This window comes from Musca autumnalis, unplaced genomic scaffold (assembly GCF_047663935.1).
Source record: "Musca autumnalis isolate F117 unplaced genomic scaffold, ASM4766393v1 scaffold_5, whole genome shotgun sequence".
Lineage (NCBI taxonomy): Eukaryota > Metazoa > Arthropoda > Insecta > Diptera > Muscidae > Musca > Musca autumnalis.
This window is the reverse complement of record NW_027412088.1, coordinates 126,852,094-126,874,956: the sequence shown is the minus strand read 5'-3', so window position 1 is coordinate 126,874,956 and position 22,863 is coordinate 126,852,094. Positions and strand designations below refer to the sequence as shown.

The following is a 22,863-nucleotide window of genomic DNA, read 5'->3' as shown; positions in this document are numbered from 1 at the left end:
GTGAACGGATGCAGCTGGAATCCTGAAATTTTGAGTTAAGGTTACTGTTGGAGTGTAGGATTGAGGAAGTTTTGGAAATTCGTACTTATGGGTACGATAAGTACTAAATTTGGTACAATTTGGTTTTTGGGAACGAATAGAGTTGGAATCCTGAATTTTGGAATTAAGATTACTGTTGGACTGTATGATTGACTTAGTCTTGGAAATTCGTACTTATGGGTACGAAAAGTATTAAATGGTACTAAATATGGTACAATTTAAATTTAGGTGGACGGATAGAGCTGGAATCCTGAAATTTAGAATTAAGATTACTTATGGAGTGTAGGATTGAGGTAGTTTCGGAAATTCGTACTTATGGGTACGGAAAGTACTAAATGGTACTAAAATTTAGTGAAATTTATATTTGGGTGAACGAATAGAGCTAGAATCCTGAAATTTCGAGTAAAGGTTACTGTTGGAATGTGGGATTGAGGAAGTTTTGGAAATTCGTACTTATGGGTACGAAAAGTAATAAATGGTACTAAATTTGGTACAATTTAGATTTGGGTGGACAGATAGAGGTGGAATCCTGAAATTCGCAATTACTGGTACTGTTGGAGTGTAGGATTGAGGAAGTTTTGGAAATTCGTACTTATGGGTATGGAAAGTACTAAATTTGGTACAATTTGGATTTGGGGGAACGAATAGAGCTGGGATCCTGAAATTTGGAATTAAGGTTACTGTTGGACTGTAGGATTGACTTAGTCTTGGAAATTCGTACTTATGGGTACGGAAAGTACTAAATGGTACTAAATTTGGTACAATTTATATTTGGGTGAACGGATGCAGCTGGAATCCTGAAATTTCGATTAAAGGTTACTGTTGGAATGTGGGATTGAGGAAGTTTTGGAAATTCGTACTTATGGGTACGAAAAGTAATAAATGGTACTAAATTTGGTACAATTTAGATTTGGGTGGACAGATAGAGGTGGAATCCTGAACTTCGCAATTACTGCTAGTGTTGGAGTGTAGGATTGAGGAAGTTTTGGAAATTCGTACTTATGGGTACGAAAAGTACTAAATTTGGTACAATTTGGATTTCGGGGAACGAATAGAGCTGGGATCCTGAAATTTGGAATTAAGGTTACTGTTGGACTGTAGGATTGAGGAAGTTTTGGAAATTCGTACTTATGGGTACGATAAGTACTAAATTTGGTACAATTTGGTTTTTGGGAACGAATAGAGCTGGAATCCTGAAATTTGGAATTAAGATTACTGTTGGACTGTATGATTGACTTAGTCTTGGAAATTCGTACTTATGGGTACGAAAAGTACTAAATATGGTACAATTTAAATTTAGGTAGACGGATAGAGCTGGAATCCTGAATTTTAGAATTAAGATTACTTATGGAGTGTAGGATTGAGGTAGTTTCGGAAATTCGTACTTATGGGTACGGAAAATACTAAATGGTACTAAGTTTGGTACATTTTGGATTTGGGTGAACATATAGAGCTGGAATCCTGAAATTTATAATTAAGATTACTTATGGAGTGTAGCATTGTGGTAGTTTTGGAAATTCGTACTTATGGGTACGGAAAGTACTAAATTTGGTACAATTTATATTTGGGTGAACGAATAGAGCTGGAATCGTGAAATTTCGAGTTAAGGTTACTCTTTGAGTGTGGGATTGAATAAGATTTGGGTACGATTCGTACTTATGGGTACGAAAAGTAATAAATGGTACTAAATTTGGTACAATTTAGATTTGGGTGGACGGATAGAAGTGGAATCCTGAAATTCGCAATTACTGTTGGAGATAGCTATTGAAATTCGTACTTTCATACGAAAGTGTTAATGGTATTATGGATATTATGGAATTCGGAAATTAGGTATTATAGCCGCTGTTGGTGTGTATGGTTTAGATATGGATGTGGTTGTGGTTGTGGATATACGTACAACAAGTGTACGAAAATTACTAAATGGCACAGAATTTGGTCCAAATTATTATTGTGTAAAGGGGTAGAGCTGAAATTGTGAAATTCGGTATTAGTATAGCAGTTGACGTTTAGAGTGGAGATAGAGAGGAAGTTTTGGAAATTCGTACTAATGTATACGAAAACTACTAAATCGCTGTTTGGATATAGTTTTGGATAAAAGGAAGTAATTTTTGAAACTTATACATACTATAAGTACTAAATTTGGTAGCAGTTTGGTGTTGCATGATGGGATATAGGTGGAATTTCGAATTGTTGTATGAGGGATTGTGTTGGTGTTTAGATACGGATTTTTTGAAATGCATACAAATTCTAAAATTAGGCTGAGGGTTGGATGATTTATTGAGAAATACGAAATGTACTAAATGCTATTAAAATTGACGCTGGGTGTAGCAATGAAGATGGAATTACATCATTAGTGCGTGAAAAGTTCAAAATTGCAATAAATGTGGTATTGGGCTAAGGAATAGAAGTGAAATTCTGATATATTATTGATTTGTCAGGTTCATTGTTAGAGGTGGTCGTACAATAAGTGTACTAGAAGTATTAAATAATACTAAATATTAAAGCACTGGTACTGGGTGAATCGATAAATGAAATTTGTTATGAGGATAACTGTTGAGAATGTTTATTAAGCCTTTAAGTGTATGAAAGGTTTCTACATGTAATACCATTGACATTGGGTGAACAAGTAGAGCTAAAACTGCAACATATGAGAAAAGGTCCTGGATTTTAAAAATTGTACTGAATAATGTACTATTGTTTCTAGGTTAACACGAATTCGGTTTCTAAATAATGTACTGAAATCAAAAAGTCAAACGTACCTTTTCAACAAAATTGTTTTTATCTTTGTTGTCTATTCTAAACGTTATAGTAAGTTCATATGAAAGGGTAGATCTATGCGGCTAATGTTTTACAAGAAGGTTTTTACATCCTGAGAAAAAAAGGCCTAAAATAAAATGTCTCAAAAATTAACTGTTATAGGGTAACATCTTCTGAATAATGGTTTTCTACATTTTGATATCACAAATTCCAAAATTCGGTTGGAAAATATGGATAAAATTTTCAAAATACCCATACCGTTCTAATAAAACATGGACTGTTGAAGTGTAGAGGTCTTTTTTTTGAAATTCGAACAAAACGTATACGAGTAGTTCTTGAAAGAAATTAAATATGAATTCAAATAGGTATTAGTACATCAAAATGTTCAGTATTCTCCATATTAAATATTGTTTATTTGTATATTATTCCTTTTCCGCTTACGAAGTAGCGGGCATTTTGCTGGTAGCTAATAAATGAAAACAACAAATGTAATTTTATTCCAATAGTAATACATATATATATTAAAAAATACTTACATATATATTTTGATATTATTTCAAATATGTACATAAATATATACATCTAAGCTACACATTTTTGTCTTACATATGTTTTACCATTACATAATGGATATAAATGAAGAGGTGAAATATTCAAGTCTGAAAATAATTTTATATATAAATAATCAATAGGAGATCCTATTTCATAAGCTTGGAAATGGGAACAAAATTGTTTTACAGAAATTGGCTGGCACAAAATTTAAGCAATGCAAAAACATTTTTATTTAATATAAATTAAATGTACTCCCGGGTATTTTAGAAGACAAGTAATAATCTCCTTTGTATTTTGTTCCTTTATAAAAAAGTTCATAGAAAACTGTATATTTTTCAAGTCGATACCATCTGTTTGTATTATCTTAGAGAAAAAGTTTTCTTTTGTAAGATCACAAAATGTTAATGCTTCTAAGCACAAGAAATGGTCCACTCCAATTTCGTTATCTAGCAAAAATTTTGAAAATTTTATTCCCGACTTTCAGCCAATGAATAAGATGGAATTATTCTTGAATTTGAGTTATTGAAATACAACTTAGCTTCTGTATGCTTTGCTTCAAATCGCATTGACCAAACATATTTCAAGATTTTCCAGATTTTCTTATTGGCGAATTAATAAAAGGGGGGACCCTCTATTTTTCTTTTCTTTACTCTCGTATTAACGTATTTTGAGTAAAGATTTCCGGAAGGGTTATTTTTTCCTTTTGGCGGTATAAAGTAATAATCCTAAAATAAATTAATGTATTTTTTTAAATGTATTTATGTTTATCTTTCTTACCTGAGTATGCATGCTCTTCCTTAGGAAATAGTTTACAGATCTCCGCTGCAATAGAATCAAAGTCATGAGGTCTAAGGTGTATATTTTTGGCGATAATTTCTTCAACTATTATGTTGATAAGTTAATTCCGATTACAGTTGTGGAAACTCTGTTTTGTAGCATAAACTTCCAGTAACGACTTTCCCTTCGATGTTTCTTCTAACAACGTCGCCAAATCCTATACAACATACGTGACACCTTAGTAGCGTTGATGACACATTAAAATTGTTTTCTATTTTACTTACTTTTTGGAGACAGCACGTGATAATTCAACTACAGGAGATGCCACTGAAGATGTGCTGCTGCTGTTTTGAACCGCATCTTCGAATCTCAGACTTGAGCGAGTCTGTGTCGTCTTCTATCCCGCTGCAAAATAAATTATGTACATCAAAGGGCAAAACCTACAATGTTCTTTCTCCATGCGCAGACCTTGCTGCGGAACTTTGCACGGGCTCCTATGGCTGGAATAGCCTCCTTTATATCCTCCCTGTCTAAGTATTGCAAGCTATCAAAAGTAACCTTGACGGCTACGCGGGTATGGTAATACTGAGCCTGAACGATGATAAAAATCAAACCTTTTAAATAAGGGAAAACTTCGGACAATCCGGCCTCTTCTAGCCACTCGATCAATTTTTTGGTATTTTCATTTTCCAGTATTTTTGTAGAAATTGTTTGTTTGCATACAGTTTACAAAACTTACATCAGCTTCAGTAGAGATGCATTGTCGTTTTGCGCGACGACGATATTTTCATATATCAATGTCGCATTATTTCCATTTTCACTACCTACAATTGTCACGACTTCTCCACTTTCTGCGTACAATACACCATTGACTAAAATTAATTTCACTGACATTATTCTAAGCGTCCACAAAACGCGAACCACTGAAAAAATCAATTAAGAACAGTTATTTAAAATGCTGCCTTGTTGATTTAACAATGTACGTTCTTAATTTAAGGTGGATTCCATGTTGATTCAAAGAAATCCACGAAATAAATATAAACAATCTTAGTTTAATGTTGTTCAACTTAATATAACATTTTTCAACTTTAAATCAACGTTGTTGGATTATAATTCAAGTAATAAGTGGAAACAATATTATTGTGAAGTTTTATAAGTTGAAAGGTCGGAAAGACACCTTTCAATTTATCAAATGACATTGAAACAATATTATTTTAAAATTGAAAATCATTAATTTAATGTATTTCAATGTTATTTCTTTGTTACATTGAACATTATAGATTTAAGTTCGTCGATCTTATTTTTAAGTTGCAACTTTTCCCTGAGTGTACACTTAAAGCTTTTTACGGTTGAAAAGTATTTTGGAATAAAGACAAGACGAAATACAGAAAAATGTGGATAAATGTGAATCGTTACTGCTTTTAGTACATCACTTCAGCTCATGAGCATATGTATAAAAATGTAAATTTCACAAGGAAAAACTTACGACCTAATAAAAGATATTTGTGGTATTTTCTCCAAATGTTTTATTGGTCGAAAATTTTCCTATGTATCCTTAAGAAAATAATATCCATAGTACAGATACTAATTTTGGAATTTAAGGTAAAAATAATAAAACAAAACTGAAAGAGGTAAGACCAAATCTTCTGAAGATAATGTTGAATATTGTAATCAATCAACTGGCTAATTTTAGTTTATGTTTATAATTTGCCTCATACATCGGAAACCATTGTATTATATTTTTTGCACCTTTCGCAAACTTGTAGCTCTAGTTCTAGGGAACAAAAATGATAGCCATGCCAACCCATAAAGGTAGTTATTTAGCACGATTGCAGAAAATTTGATCTTATTTCTTTCAGTTATTTTCTTTTTACATTAAATTCCAAAAATAGTATCCGTACTATGGATGTTAGTTGCTTTGGGGATATGTAGGACGATTTTCGACCATTAAATGATTTTTGAGAAAGTTATACCCATATCTTCTACTAGGTGGTAACTTTTTCCTGGGGAAGTTTACATTAGCGGTATTCACTTATGGTGGTAGGTCTAAAATTCTTGTATATGTACTAGGATTTTCTACAAGGAAGTATGAATATTGTAAACAAATCAAAACATCTCAAGCTGAACGTCAGTCGATCTTTTAATTTTTGTTTTATTACGCTTTTTTCCAAATTAAGCTGTTTCTTGGTCTCCATTCATTCTTTTTTTTTTCATTTTTTCACCACAAAAAAAAACACACTTATATAAAATAAAAGTCAGACCATAATGGGGCAAAACGATCAGCTGCTCGCGCTACACCCCTGTAAAAACAAAGTACAATGTTTACAATACTTGTTGGTGGGGTAAATTTAAAACCCAGTGGTAAATTAAACGTTTATGTATTTTGTTGCTGTGGTAAACGGTTGTATATCTACAATATTAACAAGATGTATTAGATATACAATACCACTTTACCACCTTTAATGAATACAGCTATTTTTATATTATTACGGAATTAGATTTAACTAATATCCGTTTTAATGTCCGGTTTATTTACTTTATTACACTTATTCAAAACCGACTTTAATTACCACTCACACAGCTTTCCTCTACTTCTTTACTGATCGATAAATACAAATCGCGTTAAAATTCATAACTGACAGACTTTTTACCAATCTCCTGGTATTTATGTATATCCCGTCGCTTTTCGTTGTTGAAAATTCTAGAGAATCTGGCAACATCTAGAAACCAACTAAGCAACGAACACACAGATGACCACTAGCACTAGTCTACAACAACAACACCACACAAAATAAACAGGAAAAGAAAGAACTTGGAGAAATGAGAAAATTCTAAAATTCTCATCTAAACTAACTTAAACCTATCAGTTACATTATGTTTATGACCATGTGTGCTGGCTGCAGTGGTGTAATAAGGGCAATGGCGATCCACATTTGTACACATATCGCTCATTTACTCAAAGAGTGACATAACTAAAAAAAATGCGTTTTCTGAGTTAGTAATTTCTATTTTATTTAATTCTACTTTATCTTGTGTCAAATTTTCATGCTGATATCTCAAAAACTCGACGAGTTACAGCTCATTTACTACGAGTTTCGCATAATTCAACACAAAAGTTTTTTGAGTTTATGAAGCACTAAAACACTTCAAATCATGCTTGATCATGCACAGAAATTTAGCACTGATATCTGGCTATCTGGTTGCAAAATATGGTCCAAGTAGTTATTTTAGTTTTAGTGCAATAATCTTTTTAATTTGGGAAGTCAAATTTCAATCGCCAACTTAAAACGCATTTTTCTCGAAACTTGATTTTTCGAGATGTGTCACTCTTTGAGTAAATGAGCGATATACACTGCACCCCGGTTATTTACCTCTCTGCTTAACTGCCTTTCCCGTTTAATTGCCTCACAATCTGAATCCCCAAAGTTTTTTCATATAAATGAGTTCAAACTCTCCCGCTTAACTACTTTTCTATAAGTACCCAATTCGGATATTTGCCCGTGAAATATTTCCCCAAAAAGAATATTTAACAATGTTTTTCTCGGTTTATTACCCCCACTGGTGTATTTATGAGAAAATCAATTTCGACGACTACGCAAATTGTGATGAAGATGTCCAGTGTTATGTTATGGTGTTATGCTCACCGATGACTAAATTTCTTATTGATTAAATAATATAACTTATATATTCTTACCCCCATTATTATAAGTCTTCTTTTGTTATAGTTTGGATTTACCGAACAGATTTACAGCATTTCGGTTAACTTAAAGTTAAAAGTGATGATTGAATTTCAAGGAGGAGCTTCAAATCATTAACTTTCAATGTGAAAATTATATTTTTAATTCCTCCAAATTAGTTTATTTTGCATTTTCCATCCATCCATCAGATAGTAAAAGAACACATGTAATAATGGCCCATAGACTTTTTTACTATAGACCGTTTTGTTTTTTGGCGATTATGTTCTAATTGTTGTCATTTTTTGTAAGGCTGAGATGAGATTTTTATAACTACCCACATGAGGTAGTTATGAGGGATTTTCGTAAATGCCTTTCCCGCATAACTGCCTCAATTTTTTGGAATTTTATGAAAGGTAGTTAACCGGGGTGAAGTGTATAAATTTCCTCTTTTTTTATTCCAAATTATTTTCCAACTGTAAAGAGTAATAAATGTATAGTTTTTAATATGTCTATTTTACTTGGCTTACATGCATTGCTATTATTTACACACTAAAAAAACAATATTTGCATATTTGAACATGTTATGTCAAAATTTTCTTTATGTTGTTGGGGAAATTACAAAAAAAAATTATTAAAGGACTAGCAAAATGCCCGCTACTTCGTAAGCGGAAAAGGAATAATATACAAATAAACAATATTTAATATGGAGAATACTGAACATTTTGATGTACTAATACCTATTTGAATTAATATTTAATTTCTTTCAAGAACTACTCGTATACGTTTTGTTCGAATTTCAAAAAAAAGACCTCTACACTTCAACAGCGGCCTACATTCTAAATTTCAGTCCATGTTTTATTAGAACGGTATGGGTATTTTGAAAATTTTATCCACATTTTCCAACCGAATTTATGAATTTGTGAAATGTAGAAAGCCATTATTCAGAAGATGTTACCCTATAACAGGTAATTTTTGAGACATTTTATTTTAGGCCTTTTTTTCTCAGGATGTAAAAACCTTCTTGTAAAACATTAGCCGCATAGATCTACCCTTTCATATGAACTTACTATAACGTTTAGAATAGACAACAAAGATAAAAACAATTTTGTTGAAAAGGTACGTTTGACTTTTTGATTTCAGTACATTATTTAGAAACCGAATTCGTGTTAACCTAGAAACAATAGTACATTATTAGCACTGATATCTGGCTATCTGGTTGCAAAATATGGTCCAAGTAGTTATTTTAGTTTTAGTGCAATAATCTTTTTAATTTGGGAAGTCAAATTTCAATCGCCAACTTAAAACGCGTTTTTCTCGAAACTTGATTTTTCGAGATGTGTCACTCTTTGAGTAAATGAGCGATATATAAATTTCCTCTTTTTTATTCCAAATTATTTTCCAACTGTAAAGAGTAATAAATGTATAGTTTTTAATATGTCTATTTTACTTGGCTTACATGCATTGCTATTATTTACACACTAAAAAAAAAAAACAATATTTGCATATTTGAACATGTTATGTCAAAATTTTCTTTATGTTGTTGGGGAAATTACAAAAAAAATTATTAAAGGACTAGCAAAATGCCCGCTACTTCGTAAGCGGAAAAGGAATAATATTCAAATAAACAATATTTAATATGGAGAATACTGAACATTTTGATGTACTAATACCTATTTGAATTAATATTTAATTTCTTTCAAGAACTACTCGTATACGTTTTGTTCGAATTTCAAAAAAAAGACCTCTACACTTCAACAGCGGCCTACATTCTAAATTTCAGTCCATGTTTTATTAGAACGGTATGGGTATTTTGAAAATTTTATCCACATTTTCCAACCGAATTTATGAATTTGTGAAATGTAGAAAGCCATTATTCAGAAGATGTTACCCTATAACAGGTAATTTTTGAGACATTTTATTTTAGGCCTTTTTTCTCAGGATGTAAAAACCTTCTTGTAAAACATTAGCCGCATAGATCTACCCTTTCATATGAACTTACTATAACGTTTAGAATAGACAACAAAGATAAAAACAATTTTGTTGAAAAGGTACGTTTGACTTTTTGATTTCAGTACATTATTTAGAAACCGAATTCGTGTTAACCTAGAAACAATAGTACATTATTCAGTACAATTTTTAAAATCCAGGACCTTAGCTCAAATGTTGCAGTTTTAGCTCTACTTGTTCACCCAATGTCAATGGTATTACATGTAGAAACCTTTCATACACTTAAATGCGGATTTTAATAAACATTCTCAACAGTTATCCTCATAACAAATTTCATTTATCGGTTCACCCAGTACCAGTGCTTTAATATTTAGTATTATTTAATACATCTAGTACACTTATTTTACGACCACCTCTAACAATGAACCTGACAAATCAATAATATATCAGAATTTCACTTCTATTCCTTAGCCCAATACCACATTTATTGCAATTTTGTACTTTTCACGCACTAATGATATAATTCCATCTTCATTGCAACACCCAACGTCAAATTTAATAGCATTTAGTACATTTCGTATTTCTCAATAAATCATCCAACCCTCAGCCTAATTTTAGAATTTGTATGCATTTCAAAAAATCCGTATCTAAACACCCACACAATCCCTCATACAACAATTCGAAATTTCACCTATATCCCATCATGCAACACCAAACTGCTACCAAATTTAGTACTTATAGTATGTATAAGTTTCAAAAATTACTTCCTTTTATCCAAAACTATATCCAAACAGCGATTTAGTAGTTTTCGTATACATTACGAATTTCCAAAACTTCCTCTCTATCTCCACTCTAAACGTCAACTGCTATACTAATACCGAATTTCACAATTTCAGCTCTACCCCTTTACACAATAATAATTTGGACCAAATTCTGTGCCATTTAGTAATTTTCGTACACTTGTTGTACGTATATCCACAACCACATCCATATCTCAACCCTACACACCAACAGCGGCTATAATACCTAATTTCCGAATTCCATAATATCCATAACACCATTAACACTTTTCGTATCAAAGTGCGAATTTCAATAACTATCTCCAACAGTAATTGCGAATTTCAGGATTCCACTTCTATCCGTCCACCCAAATCTAAATTGTACCAAATTTAGTACCATTTATTACTTTCCGTACCCATAAGTACGAATTTCCAAAACTACCACAATGCTACACTCCATAAGTAATCTTAATTATAAATTTCAGGATTCCAGTTCTATCTGTTCACCCAAATCCAAAATGTACCAAACATAGTACCATTTAGTACTTTCCGTACCCATAAGTACGAATTTCCGAAACTACCTCAATCCTACACTCCATAAGTAATCTTAATTCCAAATGTCAGGATTCCAGCTCTATCCGTCCACCCAAATCTAAATTGTACCATATTTAGTACCATTTAGTACTTTCCGTACCCATAAGTACGAATTTCCAAGACAAAGTCAATACTACAGTCCAACAGTAACCTTAATTCCAAATTTCAGGGTCCCAGCTGCATCCGTTCACCCAAATATAAATTGTACCAAATTTAGTACCATTTAGTACTTTCCGTACCCATAAGTACAAATTTCCAAAACTACCTCAATGCTACACTCCATAAGTAATCTTAATTATAAATTTCAGGATTCCAGCTCTATCTGTTCACCCAAATCCAAAATGTACCAAACATAGTACCATTTAGTACTTTCCGTACCCATAAGTACGAATTTCCGAAACTACTTCAATCCTACACTCCATAAGTAATCTTAATTCCAAATGTCAGGATTCCAGCTCTATCCGTCCATCTAAATTTAAATTGTACCATATTTAGTACCATTTAGTACTTTCCGTACCCATAAGTACGAATTTCCAAGACTAAGTCAATATGACAGTCCAACAGTAATCTTAATCCCAAATTTCAGGATCCCAGCTCTATTCGTTCCCCCAAATCCAAATTGTACCAAATATAGTACTTTTCGTACCCATAAGTACGAATTTCCAAAACGTCCTCAATCCAACACTCCAACAGTAACAGTAATTGCGAATTTCAGCATTCCACCTCTATCTGTCCACCCAAATCTAAATTGTACCAAATTTAGTACCATTTATTACTTTTCGTACCCATAAGTACGAATTTCCAAAACTTCCTCAATACCACATTCCAACAGTAACCTTTACTCGAAATTTCAGGATTCCAGCTCTATTCGTTCACCCAAATATAAATTGTACCAAATTTTAGTACCATTTAGTACTTTCCGTACCCATAAGTATGAATTTCCAAAACTACCTCAATCCTACACTCCATCAGTAACCTTAATTCGAAATTTCAGGATTCCAACTCTATCCGTTCACCTAAATTTAAATTGTACCAAATTTAGTACCATTTAGTACTTTCCGTACCCATAAGTACGAATTTCCAAGACTAACTCAATCCTACACTCCAAAAGTAATTAAATTCCTAATTTCAGGATTCCAGCTCTATCCGTTCACCCAAATCCAATTTGTACCAAATTTAGTACCGTTTACTACTTTTCGTACCCATAAGTAAGAATTTCCAAAACTACCTCAATCCTTCACTCCATCAGTAATCTTAATTCCAAATTTCAGGTTCCCATATCTATCTAAATCCAAATTGTACCAAATTCGGTACCATTTAGTACTTTTCGTACACATAAGTATGAATTTCCAAAACTACTCCCATATCTCGATCGTACACTTCAACGGTAATCTAAATTCCAAATTTCAAGTGTTCAGCTCTATCCGTTCACCCAAATCCAAATTGTACCAAATTTAGTACCATTTAGTACTATTGTACACATAAGTACGAACTTCCAAAATCATTTCCTTACATCAACACCACTTCCCAACCTTGACTCCCATACCAAATATGAAGATTGTAGCTATATCCGCTCAAAATATACAATTGGTACCAAATTTAGTAACTTTTCGTACACTTATAGGTCGAATTTCCAAAAACCCTTTGGTACATCCTTCTAACTCTCCATCAGTTACCCTCATTCCAAATTTCTAGCTCTTCCCGTTTGCCTAATACAAAAGGTACCATATTTAGTACCTTTTAGTACTTTTCGTACCCTTCTAGGTCGAATTTCCAAAAACCCTGCCTTATCTCACCCCTACACACCGACAGCAACCCACAGTCAAAATTTCAGCTTTCTAGCTTCAGCGGTTTCGTCTGGGCGATGATATGTCAGTCACTCAGTCACTCACTCACAAAGCTCTTTTATATATATAGATTTGACTTTTCATATTCGAACAGCTGGTGTGATACCACTACCTGGGTAATTGTGCCATGCATTCGACTGAACTAGAAAACACAACATTTTTTGAGCGACATTTTTTGAGCGAACAATATTTTTTTTTTCTTCATTAGAAAATTTTGACTATTAGGGCGAAGATCATTTTAATATTAGTTTTAATTAATTTATCGTTGAAGTCGAGCTTATTGACCGATGATTTCTTGCAAGTGAAAAAGGAAAGCCGAAGATTCGAACCCACACAACCACATGTTTCGCCTTTGGCAGAGGCTCATAAGACATATCGGCTCTGGAATGGCTTCTTTGTCATCGAACTTTCCCTCTTTCAAATGCAATTTGTTTTTACAAAGATTTTTGTATGGCTTCCATGACAAACGCGTAGCGCAGCCTTTGGAAGTTATGAGTTTTGGCTCTGAAAGCTAACACGCCGTGATAACACTTTTTCATATGTTTTTCAAGGACGTGGATTCAAACACCAGCCTGGCTCAAGCTGATTTTTATTTATTTGGAAATTTTTGTATATTCGGGTGAAGATGATTTTAATATTAATTTTAACTTTGTTTTTCAAAATTTTATTAAAACAACTTTAATTTATTAGTGGAAAAAATTGGGGATGTTTACCAAGGGGTAAGGCATGAATTAAGCCTGACTGTTTTGTAAAACAAAATAAAAGTCATCAACCCAAACAAAAAACCCCAAACCTCCTAATTAATTTGAATTATTTTGTTATTGTTCAGTTTAATTTATTCTCCGAACAAAGATCCAGTTTGTTCCATCTTTAACAAAAGAAAAAATATTATTGCAGGCCAAAATAAAATGCATATAAAACAAATATTTTTAGAAGTACTGCGGAAATGAACTGAAAATTAAAAATTATAAAAATTTATTGAAAACACAAAAAAGGTATTGTAAACAAATATTGAGGCCATACTCTTCTTTTGCTGTCATTTTTTGCATGGAACAAATATAACAATAACAAATATAGCAAATTATTTTCTCATATTTTAAAATTGAACTTGCAAATACACAAATATTATTGTTAGAGAAGACATTTTTAGCATTTATTTTTAAATAAAACAACATGTTTTATCACAAATGACATTAATATTCACTACTTTATAACCTTCTTTATTGCACCATGATATCGCCCATTTACTCAAAGATTGTCACATCTCAAAATATACAAGAAATAAAACTAATACTTGGATATTTTATTGCACCATGATATCGCCCATTTACTCAAAGATTGTAACATTTCAAAATATACAAGAAATAAAACAAATACTTGGACCATGTTTTGCAACGCGTTAGCCATTTATCAGAACTAATTGCCTGTGCAAGTCAAACTTGATTTGAAGTGCTTTAGTGTTTAATAGAATCAAACAACTTGTTGAATTATGCCAAACTTCTAGTAAATGAGCTGTACATCGAAAATTTGACACAAAATAAAGCAGAAGTCACAGAAAAAACAGAAGTTGTTTACTCCAAAAAAACTTTTTTTTATTTATTCCATTCATTGAGTAAATAAGCGATATGTACTATGTTGATATGAATTATGCGGTATGTTCTATGCATAACGACTGTCACTTTTTACAAATCTGAATTTTGTACACATAGTGTGAACCATACAAAATTGTTTATGCATAAAAGTGATATGGGTATACATATACATTTTTTACGAATAGAACGCGTTCTATTCTTGTCTATACAACAAAAGGATAACAGCTGGTTCGTTTGTTCCCAATATAAAAAACGACAACAACAGAAAACGAATAAAAAATAAAATTTTGCTGCGCAGGAGGAATTACATATGGGCGAAAAGACAGTGACAGTTGCTATGCATAACATGTATAAAACATACCTTGTAGAAGCCACTTTATATGCGGCGCTCAGCGCCAAAACAAAGATTTAACGGAAACCTTTTGAAATAATTTCTAAAAAAATCCATATTGCATTATTTTAGAAGGTAGTATTACCTAGTCTTACTTAATGAAATATGGGATTTTTTAGTAGTTATTTAAAAAGGTTCTGGTTAAATATTTATAGTCTGTTTGATTTTTTTGGGCATGTGGGTTAGGCCGTTTTGGCGATGAGCGCCTCATATATACCGTGTCGTATGAACCGATTAATTCGGGTACGTAATTGTGTTGTTACTGGATTAACAAGGCACAAAATGACATTAACTTGGTATGGCTTTCATTTGGCATTTGAACTTCTTTCCATCACTTTCGAATGTCCAAATAATAAATCCATAAATGCTTTGTTGAAATCCTATATATGGGTCAGGGGGTGCATGACAGCAGCAGGGTTTGGATAATTGGCATTTATGGGTTCAGGCACATAAGAACAACACTTGCCACTGAATTTCTTCCACTCAAGCACGATACCAAAGACCCTAGTGTAGATAAATTGGGCAAATATCCAAGGTGTATGTAACATATGGCCAGGGATCTGATGCGTTCTCCTATATTTATGAATGAAATGTTGCTATATTTTATTCCTATATATAAAAAATCACTAATCATAGTCTCTAGATCTCAAATCCATTAGGTACTTACAGAAAAAATTGCAGAAAGTTAAACAAATGAAAGTCATACCAATTTAAAAAAATCTTACGTTCTGCTAGGGTGTTAATTTTCTTTGGTCACGTAAAATTCTGGGTTAGTTTTTAAACCTTCATTTTTTCTCTAATGAAATGAAACATTGTTTAAAATGTTAGGTGCTAACTTTCTTTTGACTCTGATTGTACATACTGTTACGAATGTGACTGATAGGTTCAAGTTAATTTAGTTTAATTTCCGTTAATTTAAAAATTTGAATTGTAACGTAAAATTTTATTACACAGTTACTTTATTTAAGCAACAAAACCTACCATGTTGAATTCTTTTCATCATTCTAGTTCTTACTTTACCTTTAATTAATGTGCTTTTGTTTCGCCATAATCATGTAATTATCGTTTAGTTTGCTACTCTTGTATTTCTTACATTTGTTTGTTGTTGTAATTACGTCATTAGTGTGCTTGTCCACTTGTATTGATCTTCGCCCATTTATGTGAGTATGCTTGTTCGCTTAGTGTGAATGTGCGTCTGTGTGTTCGTTGCACAGATTCGAGGTGTTACCAGATGTTCTGGATAAGTCTCGAACAGGGATATTATGGGATAAATACAGGTGGAATCAGCTACGGCGAGTTAGCTGTGTTTTAAGCGTTGAACTGAACAGATCAGTTAAAGAATAGCTGCGTGCTAACTAGAGACAAGCTGTGTGCTTAGTAATTAAATTCGAGTCCGAATAAGTGTAATAAAGTAAATAAAGCATTGTAGAAACGTAATCTGAAACGAACCCTGTTTTATTTGGTACAAATCGTCCGTAACAATACATACTAATAAACGCCCAGAACAATTGACGGATATTTATCAGAAATTATATTCTACCAATACAATATTAAATTTATAATCTATTAAAATGTTTTCCAGAGTGTATGTCGGAAGCATATCGTTCGAATTGAAGGAGGACACCATTCGAGCTGCATTCCTGCCATTTGGGCCAATTAAATCTATAAACATGTCATGGGATCCAATTACCCAAAAACACAAAGGGTTTGCTTTTGTTGAGTACGAAATACCTGAAGGAGCACAACTTGCATTGGAACAGATGAACGGTGCTCTGATGGGAGGACGTAATATCAAAGTAGGACGTCCAAGTAATATGCCACAAGCCCAACAAGTTATAGATGAAATCCAAGAAGAGGCAAAAAGTTTTAATCGCATTTACGTTGCTTCTATTCATCCGGATTTATCAGAAGAAGATATAAAAAGTGTTTTTGAAGCTTTCGGTCCCATAATGTACTGCAAACTCGCTCAAGGCACATCACTACACACACATAAAGGATACGGATTTATTGAATATGCCAATAAACAAGCAATGGATGAAGCGATTGCGAGTATGAATCTTTTTGATCTTGGTGGTCAACTGTTAAGGTAACCCATTTATTTAAGTTTTCTTATTCGTTTTAATAAGTGATACAGTATTTCTCTCTTAATAGCACTGAAACATGTGTAAATGGTTGTAAATGCTTCAAAACACATTGACATTATTTCGACATGTGCAATCCGCTTATATCCACTCAAAATTTGGTATTCACTTTGTATAAGTTTGATACCTTCCAACTCAACTTTCCGAGCTCAGTCGATCACGGATGCTGATTGACAACATCAGGCATGTCCTCTGCACGTTGCCTCTGCGGACACCGTAGAGCGCAGATGCCAAAGAGCTGTGGTTGTTAAGTTTTCTCTCATTGGAATATGTAATTGTAGTAGTATAAATCGACTCGATCCTCTGCGATCGCTGCAATCCTCTGCGATTGCAAGAACATCTGCCTTCACATGTCGACCAGCTTTTGGAGAGTTAACTTGTCGCGCATTAACCCAAACGTCGTCGCGTTTACTAACCGGCCTCTATCGCCACCACAGATTACAATTAGTAATCCTAGTTGATATTAACAGGCCTCTGTCGCCACCCCAGATTACAGAAGGTAATCTTTGTTGTTGTTTGAAAAGAAATACGATCAATAAACGGCAATCATTTATTATATTTAAACTGATACTGCTTTTGGTGTTTTATTTTATTCTTTTCACCCCCACTGCTCATCATTTCTTAACTGAGTTATCGAAGCCTATGGATTTCCCCTCCTTCATCTAAACATTTGGTCCTTCGAGCCGGATTCATCCAGCTTTTTGTTGCTGCTAAACATTTGGTCCAATCGAACCGGATTAATCCAGCTTTTTGTTGTTGCTACACATTTGGTCGCATCAAGCCGAATAGAAGCCAGCCTTGTTGTTACCCCTCTCTTGAACAAGTTGTTGTTCCTTGCACGGACAAAATATTAGATCAACGACGATAACTTCCAATCGTCGTTTATAGCCTTGCAATTCCTGATTGTAGCTAAATGTCAATTTGGTTGACTATTGTCATCACTACTTGTGTTAATTATTTCATTCCTCCACATAAAACCCCTTAGTTGTTCCTAAACTTGCAAATACTTTGTCGTTGTACTGATCACCGTACATCAAGTTGATCATACAAAGCATTCAGTGTTGTTACTTCGTAAAATTCGAATTGTGACTCTTCTCATTCTAACTGAGAACTTTGCGAATATATTTTGTAATATTTGCAATAACAACATCGGTAAATTCCAATCACTCTTGCTCTCGTGTTGTTAAATTATTACACGCACTGATCTAGCTCTCATTACACTTATCTGTCTGAGTGCTGATCATTTGAAATTTATTTGTTACTGTTGTTATTCCCCAAGGTTCTTTTCTAACGAAGACCTTTTCTTGAAAATTAGTTTTGGCAAATTTAACAACAACACACATTGCGACTGCACATTGTAGTTTGGTTTTAGTTTGTTGGTACGATCCTTTCCATCAAAAAAAAAAAAAAAAAAACATTTAGCGTTGTTATTCCCCCTCGGTTTACATAAAACCCTTTGAAAATTTGCACAGCCAAATTTACAACAACAACGCAGCATCAAAATTCTCTCTGCATTTGATTTCGTTGTTGTATAGATCGCCCATCGCCATCCAAACACATTCGTTTGTTCTATTCTCCCACCTTTTGTACAGATTTTGGTTTTTTTTTACAGATTTTGTCCCTTTTCCAAATTCTTCATTTAGAGGTTATGTCACAAAATTGGTTACACCATGTTCATCCGCAAATTTCCGCAGCTAACTTATACATTTTTTAAATCTTGACACCTAAAGCTAGAAAAAAATGCTAATGAGGCGGCGTAGATCGGTAGCGATACTAGTTAAAGCTTATGGGAAGTTAGTCAAAAAAACCAAAATATTACATATTTTAACATACATATTTTGTTGGCTGTTATTATTAATACACAAGGATCACTATGCACTGGTGAAATTATTTAGAAAATAAGTTCATATCTTGAATAACCTTCCATTTTAGAAATCTTTATATATATTTGATTTCATTTATATTTTTGTTTTATTTGTAAAGCACTTTATTTTTTCCGTTTTCAACGCACTATTTTTAAGAATGAACACATATTTGTATGATGGTCCCATCAGAAAATACCGTTATAAATTGTCAAAACATTGTTAGTACAGTGAATTTTGGTATGTTTATAACACTTTTACGCTCATAAAAGTGTTATACGCAGACATAACATTTTTCATTTTTGTCCTATGGGCGCATCCACTGTACATTCCTTGTAGTTTGTTTCAATTTTAATTGTATATTTTCTGTGATTTTTGGGCATTTAAACTTCAAAATGTCTGTCACCCCACTCACTAGTTTTGTTAGAGCTTCGGAAATATTTTTTAAATGTGTATCATCATTTGAACGGATTAATGAGTCCACATATAATGTCTATAATCTCGAAATTCGTAGTTCAGAATTTAAAAAATTATAGAACAAAGTCAAGTGTGCTTATGACGAATGCAAAAACTACCTCACGTCATCCTAGACTGCACAAGCTGATGTTATTGATATCGTTGAGGGAAAATATGGCACATCCTACATTGCCTATATCCGGTGTTTGTCTACCATTGACAGGCAACTTGAACGCCTTAAATCTTCAGACACAAATTCTCCATCATCTGCTACAGGTTCTCCAATCTCACCACCTCCACCAAATGAATTGTTGAACGTTTCAAAAGAAACGCAATCTCCAGGTTTGCTATCGAGTAAATCTTTAGCTTCGTTTTTCCCCCCAACATGCTTGCACAATTAGAAATCTCACCACCTCGTACAAATTCGTTGAATCTTCCCGAAGTAGCAACTCCACCCAATTTATCATTAGACGAACCTGCCTCGTCGGTTCCTGTGCAGTCTACTTCTCCCTCCGTACCTGCTCCATCTGAAACTTGTTGCAACACTTGCAATTGCTCTAGTGACCCTGTAGGTACTCATAGCTTTTTGTTGGCACCCCTTGATATCGAAGTCTTTAGTGAAGACTTCGTGTCTTGACCCACCTTTAGGGATCTTTTCACCACACTTCTTTTTACAAATTTGCGACTTTCAGACATTGAACGTTGTGCTACTTAGTACAGAAAACCGTCTCGTCATTTCCACTCACCAATTGTAGTTGAACTTTAGCATAGAAAGCTTTGACTGATACGTATAATAGACGTATCATGGTGAATAATTACATCCAGCAATTGTTGAATCTCCCTTACATTGATAAAGAAACTTGTTCTGGTTTGAAAACTATCCAGCGTGGGATTACTAGTTGTCTTGCTGCAATGACCGTCTATGGCGTCGTCACGGATCAATGGGAACCAATAATTATTTGTATTTGTTTACAAAGGTTGCCAAGGTTAACTTTAACTCTGTGGGAGCAAAGTATGAAAACAAGTCTTTGTTGCCTTGGAAAGACTTAGATGCTTTCCTCACAGAGAGGATACAACATTGATGTGTATCCAAAACTTGTATGGAAATCAGGTCACAAAGGTGTCACCCAAAAAACTTTGCTCCTCAAACAAATTGTCCAAATCAAAATTTGCACCTAATAATTCATTGCTGAAATCTATTTACGCCATTTGTCCTAATCAGAGCCATGTTCTACGCATCTGCCCCCAGTTTATAAAACTATCATTTGAGGACAAATTCTTGATTGTGAAAAAGCATAATTGTTGCATAAATTGTTTATCTCGTGGTCATGCTGTTAAAAACTGTAACAGCAAACATAGTTGCAAATCATGCTAGCAAAGGCATAACAGCCTTCTCCACCGACCACATATTAAGAAAGTTGTTGCTTACCCATCTTAGAAGACCTCTCCGGCTTTTACTGCTGTCCGCTCCGGCTTTTAAACATGTCAAGATTCGAGGCTTTGATTGTAAGTTGTCGCACCCAAACTCCTCTCCGGCTTTTACAAAGGTCAAATGTCGAGTGTTTACCTCTTCTTTGTTGCGCCAAGTCCCTCTCCGACTTTTACAAAGGTCAAAAGTCGAGAATCTACTTGTACATCGGACAAAAGCAAAATCAATCGTCCGGTTCCTAACTCCCCCAAGATAATAATGTGCTTTTGGAAACCGCGAAAGTGAACATAGTTCATAATGGCACATCACACACTGTCCGTGCTATCCCATCCCCATCGTAGGAAATTTCAATTGTGTCAAAGAAATTTAAGAAAACTATTGAGTTTTCTACTTGCCCTGCCAGATCTTCCTCTAGTAAATCCAAATCAGGTAACCCATGAGAAGTTTGTTCTATTCAGTTGTCTTCCCCTAAAAATAACTCTAGAATTGTTGAAACTAAAGCGTTGTAAAGGGAAAATCGGTCTTGCCTCCACATATTTGTATCTGGAAATCTCAGATTCCTAATCTTGATTTAGCGGATTCGTTTGATAACAGCATAATAGATTTACTACTTGGCGCTGATCTATACCCTAAAATTCTCGAAGCTGAACCGCCAAAAATCGTTTTGGATTCTCTTGCTTGCCCAAAAATCTATTTTCGGGTACCTCCTCACCGGTTCAGTTCCTCCCGTATCAAGTATCTAATATCGCACACGAAATTGAAATCGAGCACTTTAGAAATCACCAAGTGAATAATTGTTAAACTTAATTACTTAAATCTCTCGTACATAGCTCACTTAGGAATCTGAATTTACGTTCTTTCCTAACATTTAAATGAATTATATTCCAATTTCGGTATAGATTGCTAGACACTTGGTCTATCAAGGGAGGCGGAATGTATAAGTTTGATACTTTCCAACTCAACTTCCCGAGCTCAGTCGATGACGGATGCCGATTGACAACATCAGGCATCTCCTCTGCACACACCGTAGAGCGCAGATGCCAACGAGCGGTGGGTGTTGAGTTTTCTCTCATTGTAATATGTAATTGTAGTAGTATAAACCGACTCAGATCCTCTGCGATCGCTGCAATCCTCTGCGATTGCAAGAACATCTGCGTTCACTTGTTGACCAGCTTTCGGAGAGTTAACTTGTCGCGCATTAACCCAAACGTCTTCGCGTTTACTAACCGGTCTCTATCGTCACCACAGACTACAATTGGCAATCCTAGTTGATATTAACAGGGCTCTGTCGCAACCCCAGATTACAGAAGGTAGTCTATGTTTTTATTTAAAAAGAAATACGATCAATAAACGGCAATCATTTATTATGTTTAAACTTGTACTGCTTTTGTTGTTTTATTTTATTCTTTTCACCCCCATTGCTCATCATTCCTGTACTGAGTTATCGAAGCCTATGGATTTCCCCTCCATCATCTAAACACACTTTTTCATTTTTGCTCAAAAAGTTCGTTTATATGCACCGACTCAAAATAATGTGGATGACAGTGAAATTATGTGAAATATCACGTCCGATGAAGAATTTCAAATCCTAAAGCAATCGTACCGAATTGACGCGAGCCCCTAGTGTTTCGCCCAGTAGCTGTGAACGCAGCATCAAACCTGTGCTTCTACGAGATTTCTTTGCTGCTAAAAAAACAAGAATTTCAAAATCAGATAGCACGATCTGATAACCTGCGATCCTTTAGAGAACTAAGGGGCGAATATATTATCAAATGTGTTATTTAAATTATCGACACAGTAAAAAACTATTCTTTTAATAACAAGTAAAAGACGCGTTAAGTTAGGCCGGGCTGAATGTTGTATCTGTGTCTTAAAGTTACACTATTCAACACGAAAATTATTAACCATATTCTGACACGATATCTTAATAGATGACCAAAAAAGAGAAGACTTGTCTTGCCGTTTTTTTCTATCTCATCATCTTTTGCGATAATAAGACTCCAAAGGTTTGAAGCTTTGATGT

At 33.9% G+C, this 22,863-nt stretch overlaps 1 protein-coding gene across 2 annotated transcripts in view; it reads left to right on the top strand.

The window, feature by feature from the left end:
- The window catches only part of hfp (Poly(U)-binding-splicing factor hfp), a 278,153-nt gene that overhangs the window by 218,785 nt on the left and 36,505 nt on the right, over positions 1–22,863 (top strand). For both annotated transcript variants that reach the window (XM_073989365.1, XM_073989366.1), the window contains one exon: positions 16,535–17,038. In XM_073989365.1, the coding sequence (XP_073845466.1) occupies positions 16,535–17,038 (504 nt within the window). The remainder of the gene's footprint in view (positions 1–16,534; positions 17,039–22,863) is intronic.